Source organism: Marmota monax, unplaced genomic scaffold, assembly GCF_021218885.2.
Source record: "Marmota monax isolate L192 unplaced genomic scaffold, Marmota_monax_Labrador192_F-V1.1 WCK01_AAM20220418_F8-fsc00069, whole genome shotgun sequence".
NCBI classification, from domain to species: Eukaryota; Metazoa; Chordata; class Mammalia; order Rodentia; family Sciuridae; genus Marmota; species Marmota monax.
Genome location: NW_026695243.1, coordinates 4154933 through 4175240, shown reverse-complemented (window position 1 = coordinate 4175240; position 20308 = coordinate 4154933). Strand labels below are relative to the sequence as shown.

General features: G+C 46.5%; 1 protein-coding gene across 1 annotated transcript; it reads left to right on the top strand.

Annotated features, from left to right (window-relative positions):
* Window positions 1-121: 121 nt before the first annotated feature.
* On the top strand, window positions 122-4340 carry Foxe1 (forkhead box E1). Its single transcript, XM_058578084.1, has one exon. The coding sequence runs from the start codon at window positions 796-798 to the stop codon at window positions 1921-1923; it is 1128 nt and encodes a 375-aa protein (XP_058434067.1). The 5' UTR covers window positions 122-795; the 3' UTR covers window positions 1924-4340.
* Window positions 4341-20308: the final 15968 nt, after the last annotated feature.

Below are 20308 nucleotides of genomic sequence, written 5' to 3'. Positions count from 1 at the left end.
GGCGGGCAATCCGGGGGGCGGGCAGGTAACCGGCGCCGCCCCACGCTTGCAGCCGCCTTTAAGGAGAAGCCGGCGGAGGGAGGAGCTGATCGGGGTGTAAGCAAGGGAGCACCTCGCCAGCCGGCCTGAAGTTTGGATTCCAACACCGCGAAGGGGAGCTGTTGCGGGCAGCCCACCCTTGCCAGTGCCGCGACCTTACTGCCTGGACTCGCCTCTCGCCGTAAGTACGGCCCGCCACCTGGGCCGTAGGGGCGCGGCATGCGCTGCCCGCGCCAGAAAGCCCCGCGCAGGCACTAACTGCCCTCGCTTCAGGCCTCCGAACCTGCAACCTCCTCTACGTTCACGTCCCGACGGCTATCTTCGGACCAGCAGGGGTTCCAGTCCAGCTGCAGGACCCAAACCCCAGAACCACTTCCGGACCCCTTCACGGTCTGGCGCCAGCTTGCAAAGGACCCTTCGGGCCGGTGACCTGAGTCCAGTTCCGGTCCCCGCGCCGCCTCCTGGCCTTGAACTCCAGAACACGAGCTGAGTCGTAAGTGGTCAGGGCATTCGCGAGGCTCTGTCGGTACTGTGCTATCCTTGTGAGCGAAGGCACCCAGCCTCCAGCGCGCCCCAGCCCGGGCAGTTGTGCTCTCGGGGCCAGCCTGCGAGGTCTTCCAGAGCTCTCCACCGCGGGCCGTAGCTTCAGTTTCAGGGACCCCACGTCCGGAGTTCCCACCTCGGACCGGTCCCCACTCGGACCCTCGACAGCGACCCGCGGCGCAATCGCCTGGAGACGTGCGGGACGGCTGAGCCATGACCGCCGAGAGCGGGCCGCCGCCGCCACCGTCGCAGTCGGAGGCACTGGCTGCCGTGAAAGAGGAGCGCGGCGAGGCCGCACCGGCTGGGCCGGGGGTCCCCGCGGAGGCCGTGGGTCGCGGCGCGGGTGGGCGGCGGCGTAAACGCCCCCTGCAACGCGGGAAGCCGCCCTACAGCTACATCGCGCTCATTGCCATGGCCATCGCGCACGCGCCCGAGCGCCGCCTCACTCTGGGTGGCATCTATAAATTCATCACCGAACGCTTCCCTTTCTACCGTGACAATCCCAAAAAGTGGCAAAACAGCATCCGTCACAACCTCACGCTCAACGACTGCTTCCTCAAGATCCCGCGTGAGGCCGGCCGCCCGGGAAAGGGCAATTACTGGGCGCTGGACCCCAACGCCGAGGACATGTTTGAGAGCGGGAGCTTCCTGCGCCGCCGAAAGCGCTTCAAGCGCTCGGACCTCTCCACTTACCCGGCCTACATGCACGACGCCGCGGCTGCGGCAGCCGCAGCCGCCGCTGCCGCCGCCGCAGCCATCTTCCCGGGAGCGGTGCCCGCCGCACGCACGCCCTACCCGGGTGCGGTCTATGCGAGCTACGCACCGCCGTCGCTCGCCGCGCCGCCTCCAGTCTACTACCCCTCCGCGTCTCCGAGCCCTTGCCGTGTCTTCGGCCTGGTTCCTGAGCGACCGCTCAGCCCAGATCTGGGTCCCGCGCCGTCTGGGCCTGGCGGTTCCTGTGCTTTTGCCTCTGCAGGCGCTCCCGCCACTACCACCGGCTACCAGACCACCGGCTGCGCAGGGGCGCGGCCACCCAACCCCTCCACCTACGCTGCTGCCTACACGGGTCCCGACGGCGCATACCCTCAAGCCGCCAGCAGTGCGCTCTTCGCTGCAGCTGGACGCCTGGCGGGACCCGCTTCGTCCCCGGCTAGTGGCAGCAGCGGCGGAGTCGAGACCACTGTGGACTTCTACGGGCGCACGTCGCCAGGCCAGTTCGGAGCGCTAGGGCCTTGCTACAATCCTGGCGGGCAACTGGGAGGGAGCAGTGGAGGGGCCTACCATGCCCGCCATGCCACCGCCTATCCTGGAGGGGTAGATCGGTTCGTGTCCGCCATGTGAGCCGAAAATAGGGACGAAAACGAATAGATACTTTGGCTGTCTACACAAAATAAATATCCCCGTGACATGAGGACAGGACTAGAAAGAGGACCGAATTGGGACCCACGAGGAAGGTACCAAGAGTGCTGGAGAGGCTCAATCTCCTAGCACACCGTGTAAACACTGATTTGTTTTGTAAATGGGAGTTGAGGAGAGGCTGCCCGCAGCTTTTGGATTAGCACAAGGGATCTTCAAGAGGGTGAAGCCCCAAAGAACAGGCCTTTCTGGCTTTCTATCAGGGAGGGTCCATGGCAATATAGGATGGAGTTGGAGACAGCGCAGTGTCTACACCAGGATCAGGAGTCATATAGCTTCACCCTTTCCTGTGCTGCACAAAACAGGCTTTTTCACATGGTTCGGCCTTTTGTACCTTTGACTACATTACTGCAATAAAAGGCCAGGACAGCGCTTTTCTTCTGAAAGTAAGGACAAGTTTGAAAAAAAAAAAAAAGTAGTTGTTTTTAGATTTGTTTTTAAATAGAAGAAATCTGCTCTGGTTGATCCAGCTGGTTTTCCCTGCCTCTGAGAACTTCAGACCACACTTAGCTCTCCAGTGAGACCCAGTTCCATTCCAGACCTTCAAACCTTTAGTCTCCCTGTTACACAACAGGGCTCTCCCAGTCCACTCCCCTCCCCCATATTAGACTTAAGAACACCATCAACTTGGATGCCACCCTGCATATTTGGCAGCATTGGTGGGCCACCCAGGGCCTCAGAGTAGCAATCCAAAGTCTAACCATCACTCAAGGAATTGATACAAATCATAGCAAGCACCTAAAGTCCCAGGACTAGCTCCAAGAAGCAATTATATCACAATTCGTTGAATCTTTTGAGCGGGATGTTCTGGTCATCCCACAGCTATTACTGCCCTACCATAAATCTGATTTTCCAGTGAGGCAAGTAGAAATACATTTGCCCATTATCCATGGCTTCTTTTCATAAAGCAGCCCTGGACCCAATGGGTATGCTAAAATGTTCAAAGAGATGAGAGGACTCTCAGGGTAGTTGGTTGGTGATGGCTTTCAATAGTTGGGGTTAGATCTTCCATTCCTGGCACCCTCTGCTATGCCTCAGCAGCCCTCCCATGCAGAAAGCAAAAAGAACATTTAAATTGGATGGTCAACGAAGTGAGCTTTGAAAGAAACTGGATTTTTAACTTTGATGTCTTGTTTTTGTTTTGTTTTGTTTGTAAGCAACAGGCTCACCAAAATCAGAGGAAATCTGGCAACACTCCCACTTTTATCTCATCTTATAAATTTTTATTTGTGGGGGAGGACTTTCAACATTAAATATGTCAGAGGTGCCACTCAAAGCTTTCAGATAAAACTAAGTGGTAAGATGGACTGTTTTTAATTGAAAGAAAGAAAGAAAGAAGCAAAACTTTGAGCACTAGCACTAGTTCTGGCAAGAGAAACTAGGCCTCTTTCTGCAGAGTTAGCTTGGTAGGAAAGGGTGGGGCCATGAAGAAGGTTGTATGAACACTATTAATAATTTCTTTTTATTTGGGGGACTGCACAATTCTGTTCACAAAGAACATGGTTCAGTCTAGACAGGAATTTGTCTAAATCAGTGGTATCCAATAGAAATAAAATGCAAGTCATAGATGTAATTTTAAATTTCCTAGTAGCCGTATTAATAAAAGAAACAGGTGAGAATAATTTTAATAATATATTGTATTCAACCCAATATACCCAAAATATCATTTCAACATGTACTCAATATATGCTTTACTCTTTTGTCATGCTATGTCTTCAAAAATTGGGATATATTTTCCACTGACAACTTGTCTAACTTTGAATTATCCCCATGTGGCTGATAGCTACTGCTGTGGACAGTCTTTGCAGGCCTAAGTGTTGTTTCTTCCTGGCTTTGGTTTTAGTAAATGACCACTTGAAGGCAGGTGGCAGCTGGAGCACCCACCCAGCCCTGTGACCATGGAATCTCCAGGTTTGGGGCCTCCCTCCTCTTCTTGTGAACCTTTCCATGTATGAGATGCAAGGATTCTATGGGTGCAGTTCTACTGGCTCTCCCAGACAGAGAGGTGAGGATGGCAGAAGCAGAAATTGAGAGTCTTCCACTTGGAGTTCTATCCTTGGCTGGGGAGAGCCTCCACACCAGAGCTGGAAAGAGCAGTTTTTGCACTTAGTTAGCAGGGAATTGAATGTCTCTGTTTCTGTGTTTGTTTTTTGATTACCAAGTCCAGTGCTTTGACAATGCCATTAACCTTAAGCCAGTCCCTTCTCTAGCGTCCTCAAATGGGAATTTGCGTCTGCTACCTCAGAGGGACCTCCTGAAGTTAAACGAGATAAGTGGGTGAGAAACGCTTTGCAAAGGAACGGACATAGACGTGCGGAAAGTCGTGTATGTATATATGTATGTGTGTGTGTGTATACACACACACACATACATATACATATATACATATATATATACATATATATATATATATATATATATATATATATATACACATATATACACATATATACACATATATATGTCTGTGTGTCGCCGCGACACAAAACTCCTGGAGCGTCGCGATAGAGGCCCGGGAAAAGATGGAACTGGAAACCGCTTGGACGTCTTCGCCGCCCCCTCCCGCCAACTCCTTGTTGGTTTGGGCGACAGATGAGAGATTATACCAACAGCAAAAATCAGCCCCAGGAGAGAGAGGACTGACTGCGTGCAGCCAAGGGGCTAGGAGATGCACGAAGAGAGACAGCTCTTTTCGGTCTCCTGCCGGCAGGCGACACCCAGACCTCGCACGCCACCCGGGCGGAGCATGAATGGGCGCCGCGCAGGGACTGTGCTCCCCCCGGACTGCAGCCCGTGTGACCCTAGGATCTTGAGACCATCGCACCGCAGCAGCAGCACCTTGGGACGTTCTAACTCTAGGAATCCCCAAACCGGAGAAGGGAACTTCTGACACCCTCATCTGGGGAGCTCAGAGACTGGAGGTGCGTTTCTTTCTCTCTTTACTTCCTTCCTATTTGGAGTTCAGAAAGCCAGTTCGTTCCTCTTCGGGCCTTGAACTCCAGCACCTGTGCAGGCGCCCCGGGGGCTGTGGGTAATTAGATGCGTTCTTCCCTAATTGCCCAAGGCTCGTTAGAATTCGCCCCTGAGCTGTAACATTTTTTCTTTCAAATTAACTTTGCTTTGCAATTATGCGTAGGAAACCAGCAACAAAAGCAGAGTTGGCCCGAGGTCGTTTAGTACGAAACGGATTAGGGAGCCTTCTTCCCCGATTTAAAGAGGAAGATCCCCGAGGCCTGCGCTTTGGGGAAAGTGTCCCTACCGCCGAGGTGAAGGGGGGAGCAGGAAGCGGCTCCAGGTGGATCGAGTTGGAAGCGGCGGTGATCCTCTTCAAGGCGGGGACTCGTGTTCCCAGAATAGTAAAGAGAACCTCTTTGAAGTAATTTTTGGACAGCTGGAGCTTGAACTCCACACCGAGGACATGAAGTTGCCTTATGCGGTTACAGTTTACCAAGCCCATTCATAAACATGATCTCATTTACTAAGAACTCCGTGAGAATTTTCTTTTATTAAAATTATTTTTTCTTATCATAAAACCAGGATGTGTTCATTGTTGTTGTTGTTGTTGTTTTTTAATAAAATAAGAGAAAGGGAGCAACAGGAGGAGGAAAATAAACGGGAGGGAGTAGGTAAAGGAACCCATAGTTTGTCCAGAGAAAGCACAGGTGACACTTCAGTATCTTCTCTGAATTTTGCCTGTTTTTGTGTTTTCCCTACACAGAGGCCTGAGTCTTGACTTTGTTGCTGTATTGCCATGAGATTTTGAGTGCAGTTCCCTCCTGGACTGGGTAGGCTGCAGTTTCACCACAAATAAAATTAGGCACAAGTCCCTTTCACCCTCTGTTCTTTAACTCCTCTTGCTGTGGTCATTTAAATTCAGGATGTACTTCTTCAAGAGCCAGGAGCTCTCCCTGTTGTTTGTTGAGACTGGGGCCCAGCTTACTGAGCATCCCTTGGGAGCTTACTAGAAGAGCAGAATCTCAGGTCCCACCCTCAACCTACTAGACCGGGAACTATCTTTCAGTATCTCCTCAAGTGATACATAAGCCCTGGGCAAAAAAAAACAAAACAAAAAAAAAAAAAAACAGAAAAAATGAAAGAATGTTTTGTTATTGAGAGCAGAGAGACCCCAAAATAACTTCCAGCAGCCTCCCTTTCTGGGTAGGAACCCTAACCAGCATCACAGCGCTACCTTGTGGCTCTGGCTGCAGAAAGAAGGCTGAGTTGCAAGAGGGCAGGGCTGCATGTCAACTTTTCCCTGAGTCTTGGAATTCTGGCCCTTTGAATGCATTTCACCTCAGGTTTCCAGCTGTACTGGTGACTGTGATAAGGGCATTCAAGGAGAGTTATTTCAAAGTATCTTGGCGCTGGGGTGCCAGTTAGAGGCAGGGCAACTCCTGACTCCCAGCTGAGGCTCTTTGGAAACCTTGGGTTCCGGACTCTGTACAGTCATTTCCTCAACTGTGGAATAAACTTGACCCTGACCACTCAGTTCCAGCCTCAAGTTGGGGATAGCTTGACATTTGGACAGACAGACAGACCACACACACAGGCACACATATTCATTCATATTCATATTCATATTCCTATTCTCTCTTTCACCTTTCTTTGTAGGACACAATGGCCAGCAGAAAGGGTCCCCTACCTCTGAGTCAATGTGGGTCCAGGGATCCTCTATAGGCAGCCCAAAGTTCTAGACACCCTAAGAAATTCTCCCCTGACTCAAACACACACACCTTTCTAGAGAACTCAGGTTTCGGTACTCATCCAATTCCTGGGAAGTGCTGACTCCTTGGTGGGGGTTGACATAACAAGATAACTGCGGGAAAATGTGCCTCATAAAAAGCAATGCGGATAGGGGCATGCTTTATGAAAGATAAAGCAAGGATTAGATTGGGGATGTACCATTCCCAGGACCACATTGGAACATTCGGGAGATTCAGGGCTTGTATTTCAGTGCTCATATGAATTGTCAATAATAGGAATAAACAGAAATGCCATGAGTGTATGTTCTATAGAGCCCAAGAAGGAGTACATGACTCGTTTGCCCAACACACAGTTATCAACATCCAAGCTGGAATACAACCTATGCCTCCCCCAGAGGAGACTACATTTGATTATCATCTTAGAAAGGCACTTTGGAAGTATCTATCATCATTTGTGTGTCGTGGTAGTGACAGTAGGTATTAGCATGAAGCTTGGGGGCTTCCCTGTTAGGTACCCCATCAAATGGGTGAGCAAACTGAGCTAATAGCTCAGAACTGCCTAGGCAGGAAAAGCAGTGAAGCTAGTGCTTCTCAAACCAACCCGAGCAGTGAATAAAATTTTAAAAATCAGGTAGACACGCAGGGTGGGGGGTGGGGGGAGAGGCCCTTCATGAGCTGGCTGCCGGGCATCCCCTGCCCCTGCTCTCTCTCTGGTGTTCCCTTCCCCTGGCTGAGACTAAAAGTGACCTGCATTTGCAATGGAGTGGTCCTCACTCCTTGGCGTTCCTTAGAAGAGTTCCTGGTGGAGCTCCCTGTGCCCCTCCTATCAGCCCACACCCACTCTTTGAGTGTTGAGATTCAGATTTCCAGCTCGGCCTAGAAGGGTAAATTGGGTACTGAAACCACAATCTGAGGGGCCCAGGGATCAGCTGTCAGCCCCTCCCAAAGTAGGGAAGGGACTGGGAAGCCAGAATCAGGGTGGATTTCAGCCCAGGTATAGAGCACTATCTGGAGCGGCTTCTCACACAGAGTAGAGCCCGGCTATGGTTTTGCAGGCACAGAGGTGCTCAGCCACCACGAGATGGAGTGTGAGAACCACAGCCTCTTAGAGCTTAACTCTGGGCTCTGCTCTCAGCCCCCAGTAGCCAGCCAGGGATCCCAAGGTGCTTTTACCTCCTGCTTCCATTCTGCCCCATACTACAAGCTCATTCCCTTGAAGCTAAGCTGCATCCCAGTGAGGAGGCTTCCTGTTGTCTGCAGCAGAAAGCAACTCTGCACCACACTGGAGACCCTCCCTAAACCCCAGGCCTACCCGCTCCCAGCCTCACCTCCCATAGCTGCCTCTCTGCACCACTAGGCTCCAGCCAGCATCCCACTTGCTCTTTCCCAGACATTCCCACCTGTTCCTTTCACTGAGAATTCACTCTGGCCACCCACTCTTCAGGAACCACCTCCAAGGCCACCATCCTAGTAATAGAGCTGATCCACAGCACCCATCTCCCAACAGGGCTCCCTGCTGCCTCCACTGCTCCCCTCATCTGTTCCCAGCATAGCTGCCAGCGTGTGACCCAGCTCCAACCCCAGCCAGACCAGCCACTCCCAGTGATTGGTCCCTATCTCAGGGAGGGACCCCAGACCTAAGGACCAGGAAATGCGATAGCAACACGGGCATGTCCGGAAACAGTCCTGCAAAGGGTTTTGAGAAAATTTCACTGAATGAGTGTTTTCAAAACTTCCCTTTCCCACATAGCACTTCTTTTACCCCAGCTTCCAATCCGAACTCAGTGTCACTATTTGACCTCGCATAAAGCAGGTTCTGTCCCCATTCTCCCTGCCTGTTCTCTCATGGGATTTTGTACAGGGCTTTGGATGGCCTAGCTGGGTGTGGCCAGATGGACCATGTGGAGGACAGTGGAACAGTAGGCCACTCTAGAAAATAAATAAAACAATCTGTCTCTTTCTAACATATCTTCCTGCCTTCCTCTTTCTTCACAAGGCCCCAGATTTGTTCAGGTTTCAGTAGGTCCTGTGTTTGGGGGGAAGTCTGACCCCTTATGGGACCTGTAGGCTAAATATTGACTTGTCTAAGGTGGATGAAATAATAATTCTAACATCTTGTCAGCAATTGATTCAGAAACAGATACAGGATATTTTTCAGGCTGAAGAGATACCCAGTAAATTCTGCTGGAGGCTTCTGGGAAACATTTCTGTGTTCTTAAAAAAAAAAAAAGGAAAAGAGCAACAGCTTTTTTCTATCTTTGTGTATTGAATGTTGACCCCCAGAGGGTCAGCCTAAGAGAACACACCAGCCTGCTGAAGCTGGCAGAGCAGAAAAGTGGGAGGGACCTGGCAGCCTGAGGACATCACTGAGACCCCACCATGAAACCACTCTTTCTACCTGGGGACCTGCAGGTAGAAATAACAACTGTCCTTCAAGTTTAAGAGACTGTCCTTGAGCTTAATGTTACTTGCAGCCCAATGCATGCTGATACGAAAGGTGACTTTTATAGGGCACAGGAAAACTGATCCTTGTTTTATAATGAGACTTTCCGTTTTTATCAATAAATATGTAGGCCACAGGTTGCCTAGTCCTACACCTTGTTTTATAGGAGAACATCGGGAAGGTAACTTCCCATGGTGACACAGTACATTCACATGGAAGACCCCAGGCCAGGGCTCTTCCCAGCTGCAGGTGGCTTAGCAGGAGCAAGGCTGACTAATAATAATCCACATTATCAAAGAGCCATGGGTTCAGGGTGCACCGGGCACTTTTGCATGATATCTCTGGGATTCTTGCAACTTCTCTAGAGAGCAGCAAGCTTCAATTGCATTTGTTTCCAGGGAGGAAACTGAGGTCCAAAGAGATCAGGTGAGAAGTTCAAGGTTGCATTTCCTTTTCAGGGGATGGACTGACCTTTGACCCAGGTGTAACAAGACCACAGCAAGATGAATTAGAAGTCTGGGTAACTTTCCTCCCTGGATGTAGAAGCCAGAGAGCTGCATGTTGGTGATGACTAGAGCCCCAGGGAGTCATCTTTGGGACTGAGTAGGGTGTCTCCTCCACACACCTTTGACTTATCTCCACAGGGCGTGTGGGGCTTAAAGACAATGTCTCTGAAGTGTGTCGATCTGGTTGCTCCAGATCTTACAAAGTAGGATGGTTAGTGCCAAAGCTGAGGGGCCTGTTGGTTGCTAAAAACAAGCCCTACCTTTATGGGATGGAGCCTCCTGTCACCCCATCGGGGACTCTTCCAACTTCAGCCCTCCTGGGTCCCACCAAGGTGAAAGCTGCAGGAGCAGGCCCTTAGTTTACAGAACACCTGGGAGAGGCTGTAGGTAGCTGGGTAATTTCCAAATTAATTGTAGGAGAAACCTAACAAAACAATCTGCAGGCCAAGCATCCCGGGAGCTCAGCCGGAGACTGACAGCCTGGAATCTGGGAGGACAATGCCGCCCACCACAGACGGGAGGGCCCTTGCGGGAGGAGGCCTGACTTCCTTCCAACAGGGACCCGTCCAGGCCTGCAGCTGGGCAAGAGGAGAGCAAAACCCTAGGACTAAAAGAGTCTTTCCACCCAAACCCTGAACTACGCTTAGTACAAACAGCTTTCCCCAAACCCTCCTGCCCTGCGAGGCTGGCCAGCCCCAGCTCGGCCCTAACACACACTTCAGGCCTGGTTTGGAGGACTTCTTCCTGAGTTCATCCTCAAACCAGGGCTGCCCCCACGGCCCCCTGCAGACCCCACACACAGGCAGGAAGTGGACCTGGAACAGCCATCCAATCTGACCTTTGCTCTGGACTTTGCCGTTTTCAAGGAGTTGCCTTCCTTCCTTCCTGAGAAAAAGCACCTGTTGAGGTCCTGGCTCTGATACCAGGGCAAGTCTCAGCCTCAACTTTCCCAGCAATAAAATGGGCACAACCATGCCTTTCCTCACTGGCACCAATCACAGGCACCGTCACCCAGTGAGTTCTGCGGGAGGCGCTGTGTGGCAGCCCCTGCCTGTCTCTACGCAATCCTGGGAGGAACTGACTAGCAAAGAGGAGACACTGAGAGCAGGTTTGAAGCCAGGCCATCTGGCCACAGGGCTTTGCAGTAAATCAGGCTCCCTGGTTCTCAGAGAGGCACTAGGCCAGAACTGGAAACATTCAGGGCCTTCCTCCTGTGCAAGCTCCCTGTTACCCCTGGGCTGAGATCACCCTGGCTGAGTAACCCAGCTCGGGCCTACCCTCACACTTCTTGCCACTGAACCACTTTCCCAGTCTGCAGGGCTGTGGGCACCCAGTGCAGGCCCAGCAGGGAGATCATCGGTGCATCGTGTGTCCTTCTGCAACAGTCCACAGCAGAGCAGCAAGAGTAGGGGTCAGAGGCTCAAGTCACGAGTCCAGTGGGGGCTCCACCCTACTTTCTGGGTGACCTCTCTTTGAGTTTCAGTTATCCATGATGTGAGTGTAGTAAAACTTCCCTCTTCACTCACTTTGAGGTTTTTTAATCATTTCCTGAGATAATGACATGGAAGGGATTTAAAAATCATAATAAACTATCAGGGTTGAACTTACAGAGACTTGCATATCCATTATGCTCTTCTCATGAGGTTCAGGGGGGGGATGACCTGGGTCCCTAAGACCTTTTACCACCTACTATGTTCACCTTCCAGATGGAGCACCAATAGCTGTTCTGTACCTGACGTGCCCTGGGACCAAGGTCATTGCTGCCTGCTCCATACAGTCACATGACACAAGGGACAGCTTTGCTATGGCTCCCAGGGGCACCCACCTCTGGTGGTCGCACCCTTCATCAACATTTTTCATTGAAAATCAGACAGACGGACTTGTAAGGTTGGGCACCAGTGACCAAAAGGAGGCGGATTAAAAGCTGCTGAACAAGGCTTTACGGAGATTCCCTCTGGGCAAGACCCTCCAGTCCAACAGAAGGGATCCAGGCTCAGCCGGATTGGAATTTTATTAGGCTTAGGGCAGGAAGAGAGGACTTGGGACGAGAAAGGGAGGTTTTTAGAGTCCCTTGTCCTATTGGGGTTGGTCTGGGGATCTTGCTGAGATCCGTGTCCTTCCAGGATTGGTCAGGAGAGCCCGCTGATTGACAGGTGGTGCGGGTTGCCTGGTGCTTTGTTCCCTTAGCCACCTCAAACCGACCTAACAGGACTTGCTTCTTATAAACAGAACATGGCAAAAGTGACAGGTCGTCCCTTCCATGATCAGGTTACAAAGAACCATTACCTCCGTTGGGCTGGCACACTCTCTTGCTTACTCTTAGGAAGCAGCTGCCGTGTTGTAGGATGCTGTTTGGAGAAGCCCACGTGCTGAGAGACCACGGACCTGGGAGGAGCTGAGGACTTAGTCCAATGACCATTCATTAAGAGCTGAGTCCTAACAAAATTCATGAGTGAGCTGGGGAGCAGAGGGATTCCAGCTGCATCTTGAGATGACTGTGGGCCTGTGGGAGACCCTGCAGCAGAGGACCTGGGAAAGCCAGGCCACAGACACTTGAGATAATTAATAAATGTTGCTCTTTTAATCCACTGAGTTTGGGAGTAATTTGTTATGCAGCAATAGATAACTGATACACAGGGGCTCACTCACACCAGTGTCTGACCAGGGTGCCCCTGTACACACACACACTCAGGAATAGCTTTGTCTTTGTCTCCCTGGGATGGAAAATTTGGAATCTTCTTCCAGGTTAGCCAAGATTTGTTGCGGTAACCCCAAAACCTGGGGTCCCCACCTTTTGCACTTCTGACACTCAGACGAAGCAAGAAACTGCAAGACCCTGCTGAAATGACAGAAGGAAGGAGGGTCAGGGGAGCTGACCCCCAAGGAGCCTGAGCCTGTGGGACTGGGAGTATTTAATGATTTCTGTGGAGAGGATCCAAGTTTCACAATATCTAAATCCACTTTGTAGCCTTTTTAAAAATGCAGATTCAACCCACTTTCTTTTGGCTATTAAATCTGACATTAAGATCAGAATTAACTGCTCCCAAAAGGAAATGAGTAACACATATCACAACCGTAAGCACCAGGCTTATATTTGAAGGCCTCAGCCAACCCCATCCCAGGCTGAGGTTTTCTCTGAATTATTCCTATAACTTCTGCTCTAAGCTGTGTTGGAGAGAGATGCAATGTTTCCTAATGTTCCCTTCTGCGTAGTCAGAAAAAATATACAAGGGGAATCTATAAGTGGACAAGATCTTTCTGAGTGTGCCATAGAAAAATTAGGCAGGATCTATATTTTAAGTAGGATTATAAGTTTAAAAAAAAAAAAAACAGGACATGGGCCAACAGGGGAAGCCAGGATGGGTAGGAGCATGTGTGAAAAAGGCTTAGTGAACTAACGTTAAGCTCCCTATGAGTCAGGTGTGTTAGGAAGCTGCCATCAGAATGAATATTATTTGAGGCTACATTAAAAGAAGTAGAGTATCCAGAGTGAGGAGGTTATGGTCCTGCTTGACTGCATTTTTCAGGGTATCTGGGTTGCCTCGGAGCTTCACACTTTTTGATGGGCATTGATTAACTGGAATATATCATGAGGAAACAAATGTTTGGGTCAGGAGATGCAACTTGGGTCCCAGGAGAATGAATTTGTGGAGTCTGAAGAAAGTCAGAGCAGGGCACATTCCCTTCAAGTCTCTGAGTAACTTCCAGGGCAGAGAAAGGGGGATGGAGGTGCACAGAGGTAGGATCAATGCTATGGAGCATCAGATTTCAGCTAATAAAAGAAAGAAGTTTCCAAGAATTAGAGGCAGCCAAGGGTGAAGCTAGATGCCTCCGGCAGTGGTAAACTCCCACTCTGGAAGGCTGTCCAAACAGCACAGGAAAGCAGTTGTGGTGTGGGAACCCATTCCTTGGGTGGGGATTAAATCCAAATGACTTGGGTTTGTTTGGTTTTTGTTTTGTTTGTTTGTTTGTTTGTTTTTGTTTCTGGTACCAGCAATTGGAACTCAGGGGCACTTAATCACTGAGCCATACTTCCAGCCTTTTTTATTTTTTATTTTGAGATAGGGTCTCTCTAAGTTGCTTATGGCCTCACTAAATTGAGGCTGGCTTTGAACTTACAATCCTCCTGCCTTAGCCTCCTGCGTCAATGGTATTACAGGCATGCACTACCACACCAGCTCCATGCCCATTTTCTAATAGGTTTTCAAGTGGTGTCTCAAGGGAGACAAGGCAATGCAGCCCATCCCACCACAAATCAATCAGGGTCTTTGGTTGCAAGTAATAGAATAGTACTTCAAACAATTAAGGAGTAACAGGAATGTGTTAGAAGGTATTGGATAGTTCACAGAACAAAGAGAAAGAAAGTGAAAAGCCTCATCTTGAAAAGGCGCTAAAACCAGGAGTAACAGATTTGCTCTTCTGAGTTCCACTGTCAGCACGAATCAGGTCATCAGTAATTGAGCTACTGAGCTCAAAATCCAAGGACCCTGTCTGACTGCTCTCTCCAGTATCACACACCTTCTGTGGCTAGGAGGGGACAGGACATGCTGACATGCTGACCAGCAGACCTATCAATCATGGAGCTCAGCACAAAGAAAATCAAGGAGATGCTATCAGAGAAAGAGATGCTGTGTTGGCAAAACAGAGAATTTGTGCCTTGCTCTTGCCAGGATAAGTCATCAGGGACTTGTCAAGAGGACTCCAGAGTCTGTTCCTCCAATCTCTTCCCCTATAGTAACAGCGATGATTCTTAGACCTATAAAAGGCACACAAACTGTTTCTGGTCAAGGACTTGGGTAGGCAGCATTAACACTTCAAAATGTGGGTACAGCTGGGTGTGGTGGCGCTCACCTGTAATTCCAGCTACTCAGGAAGCTGAGATAGGAGGATTGCAAGTTCTAGGTGAGCAAGACCACATCTCAAAATAAAAATTAAACGAGGCTGAGGGTACTCAATGGTAGAGCACTCCTGGGTTGTAGCCAGTACTGAAAAAAAAAAAATGTGGGTACAGACATCTTGGTGAAAAAAAGTACTCGACTTCTGTTACCACCACCAAAGAGGATCATATGCCCTAACCAAACTTTTCAAGGGAAACAATTAAAATATCTGGATAAAATCTCTCTTAAAATGCATTGATGATCTTGGGAGACTGAGACAGGAGGATCACGAATTCAAAGCCAGCCTCAGCAAAAGCAAGGCACTAAGCAACTCAGTGAGACCCTGTCTCTAAATAAAATACAAAATGGGGCTGGGGATGTGGCTCAGTGATTGAGTGCCCCTGAGTTCAATCCCAGGTATCCCCCTCACACACAAAAAAAAATGCATTGGTGAGTGGGCAAGAAAGTTTAAAACATCCACAGGAGGACAGAATTAAGTAAAATGAAACCAGGAATTCATAGAGATGACCAGCCCTAATGGCAGTTCTTGCTATGATGGTACATGCCAAATTCTAGAGGTTTGGAGCTATCTCATAGGTTTTTGTGAGATACAGTAGTCAAGAAATAAAACTCTAGGGCCTATTCAAGGTAGAGGATGTGCAAGAAGACAATACAAGTTAAGATTACCAAAGGTATATGTCCTCGAAGTCGGAGTGAATAATAACAGACGTGATTTCTTTTTGCCTCAGATAGCTGACTTGGTGCTGAAGGGACTGGTAGCTGCAAAATGCCAAAGTGCACAGACCAAAAGACCTCCAAATGCTTGCTCTTCTTAGCCCAATTATTGGGGAAAGGGCAGGCTTAAAGAACACTTTTAAACACTAACTGCTGTACTCCAGGTAATGCCACAGAAAAACTCTGTCCTCCACTCAGGTGTGGAGCCCTCAGCCAACTCCATGTTGTTGCGATGGTCTGACTGGTGGTCCCCAAAGATATCCAGATCCTAATCCTTGGGGCTTCCTTATGGCATAAAGAACTTTGCAGATATGATTAAATTAAGAAGCCTGAGACAGATTATTCTGGATTATATAGCTAACTCTAAATGTCATCACAAATGTCTTTATAAGAGGGAACCATAAGAAAATGTGATGCAAAGAAATGTGACAATGAAAGTAAGAGATGGAAGAGATGTAGCTGTAAGCAAAGGGGTACTGGCAGCCCATAGAAGTTGGAAGAGGCAAGGAATAGATTCTCCCTGGAGGCTGTAGAAGGAACACGTCTTGCCAACACCTTGATTTTAGCTCAGCAAAACTGATTTTGGACTTCTGACTTCCAGAACTGTGAGAGAATAAATGTATGTTGTCTTAGTCTACCAAGTTTGCAGTAATTGGTTTGGCAGCTATTGGTAACTAATACAGCTGTGTACAAGAAATTAACTTCAAATGACACACTATAAACAAGTTGAGATAAAAGGATTTTATATATATATATATATATATATATATATATATATACATACATATGTATGTATATATATACATATAAAATGTAAACATTATTAAAAAGAAAATAAAAGAGCTATATTAACATCAAATAAAGTAAACTTTAGAATGAAGAACATTATGAGGAACAGAGAGGAACATTATATAATGATAAAAAGAAAGAAAAGAACAAATAGCAATCCTAAATGTGCTGTGTTCTAAACCCATAACAATAAACAATAGAGCAACAGATTATATGAAGTAAATATGATGGAGTTGAAAAGAGAAAGGGACAAATTCACAAATATAATTGGACACTTCAATACCCAACTCTCAAAAATGGATAAAACAACTAGATTGAAAAGTAGTGAGGAGTTTGCAGATGGTATGATCTTATACTTAAAAGATCCAAAAAGTTCTACCAAAAAACTGCTAGAGCTAACAAATTCGACAAAGTAGCAGGTTACAAAAATCAACATTTTGTAGCTTTCCTAAACACTAGTAATGAATGTGCTGCTGAAAAAGAGATCAAGAAAACAATCCCAATAGCCTTAAAAAAAAAGAAAAAGAAAAAGAAGATAGAATAAATAAATCTAATAAAGGAGGTAAAAGACCTCTACAATGAAAACTATAGAAAATGGAAGAAAAGAAATCAAAGAACACCTCAGAAGGTGAAAAGACCTCCCATGTTCATGGACAGGCAGAGTTAATAGTGTTAAAGTGGCCATACTACCAGAAGCAATGTACAGATTCAAAATACAAATGACATTCTTCATAGAACGAGAAAAAACAGTCATAAGATTCTTTTGGAAGAATAAAAGACCCAGAATATCCAAAGCAATTCTAAGCCAAAAATAAATAATCCTGGAGGCATCACAAAACCTGACTTCAAATTATACTACAGAGCTATAGTAACAAAAAGTGCATGGTACTGGCCATAAAAACAGACACATAGACCAAAGGCACAGAAGAGAAGACACCGAGTCAAACACACACAGATACAGTCATCGGATCCTTGACAGAGATGCCAACAATATACATTTGTTAAGAACTCTTTTAACAAATGGCCCTGGGAAAGCTGGTAGAAGAATGAGACAAGATCCTTTTCTCTTACCCTGCACTAAAGTCAACTCAAAACGGATCAAAAACCTAGGAAATAGACTAGAAACTATGCAACTTCTAGAGAAACACATCGTTTCAACATTACAACATACAGGCACAAGCAACAAGTTTCTCAATAAGACCTCTAAACTCCAGGAAATAATGCCAACAGTTAATAAATTGGATGGCATCAGATTAGAAAGGCTCTACACAGCAAAGGAAGCAATGAAGAAAGTGAAGAGAGAACTACAGAATGGGAGAAAAACTTTGCTAGCTACTATTCTAACAGAAGGTTAGTATCCAGCATATACAAATAACTCAAAGAGCAACACCAATAAAACACATAACCAATCAATCAATAAACAAATGAATAAAACTGATACTTCTCAAAAAAGAAGAAATACAAATGGGGAACAAATATTTGAAGAAAATATTCAATATCGTACCAATTTCATCTCACTCCAATTGGGCCGGGCACGGTGGCACACGCCTGTAATCCCAGCAGCTCAGGAGGCTGAGGCAGGAGGATAGTGAGTTCAAAACCAGCCTCAGCAAATTAGTGAGGCCCTAAGCAACTCAGTGAGACCCTCTCTCTACAAAATATAACAAGGTCTGGGGATGTGGCTCAGTGCCCCTGAGTTCAATCCACCATACCAAAAAAAGGTAAAAGGTAGTTTCACTCTAGTTAGAATGACCGTCATTAAGAATACAAACAATAATAAGTGCTGGAGAGAATGTGAAGAAAAAAAGAACACTTTTACATAGTTAGTGGGATTTTAAATTAGTACAACCACTAAGGAAATCAGTATAAAGGTTGTTCAAAAGACTAGAAATAGAATCGTCATATGACCCAGCAATACCAGTGCTCAGCATTTATCCTAAAGAATTAAAGTCAAGCAGGGTGGGTGGTGCACTCCTGTAATCCCAAACTCAGAAGGCTGAGGCAGGACGATCACAAGTTTGAGATCAGCCTTAGCAATTAGGCAATAAACCCATACCAAAAGAAAAAAAAATTAAAGTCAGCATACTATAGAGATACATGCATACATATGTTTATAGCAGCAAAATTCACAATAGCCAAACTATGGTGTTATAGTTAAAGCTTTGTCCCGGCGTTTCATAAACTGACTCCCAGACCACTCACGTATAATCGAATCGAGACTTTATTGAAGTGCACCGGTGGTGGCTGACTAGAACATAAAGCTGTTCCCCTGATCAGCCCCGACCAATTGCAAGGGCGCTCCTTATAAGCCTGAAAAACCGCAAAAGGGATGTTCGGGGGTCTAGCCAATGCAAGCAAACCAGGTTACAGAAGCGGAGTGCAGTCATGTGTCAGGAAGCCTAACCAATCACAGTTAGCCCAGTCACTCCAGTTACAGAAACAGAGCCCTTTACCCTAGTTACAGAAACAATGCCCCATTAGGTAGTTCTGTGTTCTAAGAACTATAAGTGTGTTCTATAAGGTGTCTATAGCAAAAGGAAAGGAACACCTTGCCCCAGTCATGACCTTTCTACTTGGCCTGGTTGTTTTACAGGATGAAGTCATAAAACAAAATGGAGTCACATTTGCTTTTACTATCACAATGGGACCAGCCTAGATGTTTGTCAATGGATGAATAGATAAAGAAAATGTGCTATATATATATACACACATAGAGTTTTGTTCAGCATAAATAAGAATGAAATTTTCAGGAAAATGGATGAAACTTGAGAACATTACGTTAAGTGAAATAAGCCAAATTCAGAAAGTGAAAGGTCATATGTTTTCTCTCACATGTGGAAACAAAAGGAAAAAAAGTTAAAGAAAGGTGGGTGGGGGGGCTCTCAAGAAAATCAAAGGGAGAGCAGTAGAGTAGAAGGAAAAGACCAGGAAGAGATAGGAGGAAAAGGAAAGGAGAATTGGCCAAAGTATACTGTTATATTATAAGCATGAACAAGTATGTAACAAATCCCACCATTAGGTACAACTGTAGTGCACCAATTAAAATATAAAAAAATAGCCTGGCATGGGGGCACACTCCTGTAATCCAACAGCTCAGGAGGCTGAGGCAGGAGGATCACCAGTTCAAAGACAGTTCAGCAACTGCAATGCACCAAGCAACTCAGTGAGACCCTGTCTCTAAATAAAATACAAAATAGGGCTGAGTGTGTGGTTCAGTCAAGTGCCTCTAAGTTCAATCCCAGGTACCAAAAAAGAAAGAAAGAAAAAGTAATACTACAAAATAGAAAACTAGTAAAAATATTTAACCCAATAAAACCAACAACAGGAACTAATGAACATTTCTAGAACATTCCACCCAATAATAGCAGAACACATACTTTTCAAGTACTGATGGAATATGTATTGATGGAACTGGAACAGACCATATTCTGATCCATAAACAAACCTCAGGGGCTGGGGTTGTGGCTCAGTGGTAGAATGCTAGCACACTTGAGGCACTGGGTTCAAACCTCAACACCACATAAAAATGAAATAAAGATATTATGTCCACCTACAACTTAATAATAAATATTTAAAAAACACAAACCTCAACAAGTTAAAACAACTAAAATTTTGCAGAGTGAATTCTCAAAAGTTTGAATTTCTGTGAGAAAGATAATAGGAAAATCTCCAAACACTTGGAAACTACATAGCACACTAATAATAATAATAATTCCTGGGTCAAGGAAATAAAAAAGAAAAAAATCACAACATTGAATTAAAATGAAAACACATCATATCAAAAATCATGGGACTCAGCTAAAGCAGTGTTGGGAGAGAAATTTGTAGCACTAAGTACATGCTTTAGAAAAGAAGAAAAATCTCAATTACCATGACCTCCATTCAGAAAAGTAGAAAAAGAGCAAAATAAAATCAAAGAAAATAGAAAGAAGAAAATCACAATAATAAGAGCAGAAATCAGGGAAACTAGGAAAAAATCAAGAAAACAAAGAGTTGGTTCTCTGAAAAGATGAATAAAATTGACAAACCTATAGCAAAACTGACCTAGGAAAATAGAGAGAAGACATAAATTATCAATATCTGGGATAGAACAGATATCACTACAGATTCCACATACATGAAATGGATAATAAAGAATTCTAGGGCTGGGGTTGTGGCTCAGCAGTAGAGTGCTAGCCTAGCACATGTGAGATCCTTGGTTTGATCATCAGCACCACATAAAAATAAATAAATGAAATAAAGATTTATGCACAACTA

Bases quoted from the DNA above. Each gene is read 5' to 3' on its own strand.
- Foxe1 (XM_058578084.1), top strand. From the start codon at position 796: ATGACCGCCGAGAGCGGGCCGCCGCCGCCACCGTCGCAGTCGGAGGCA.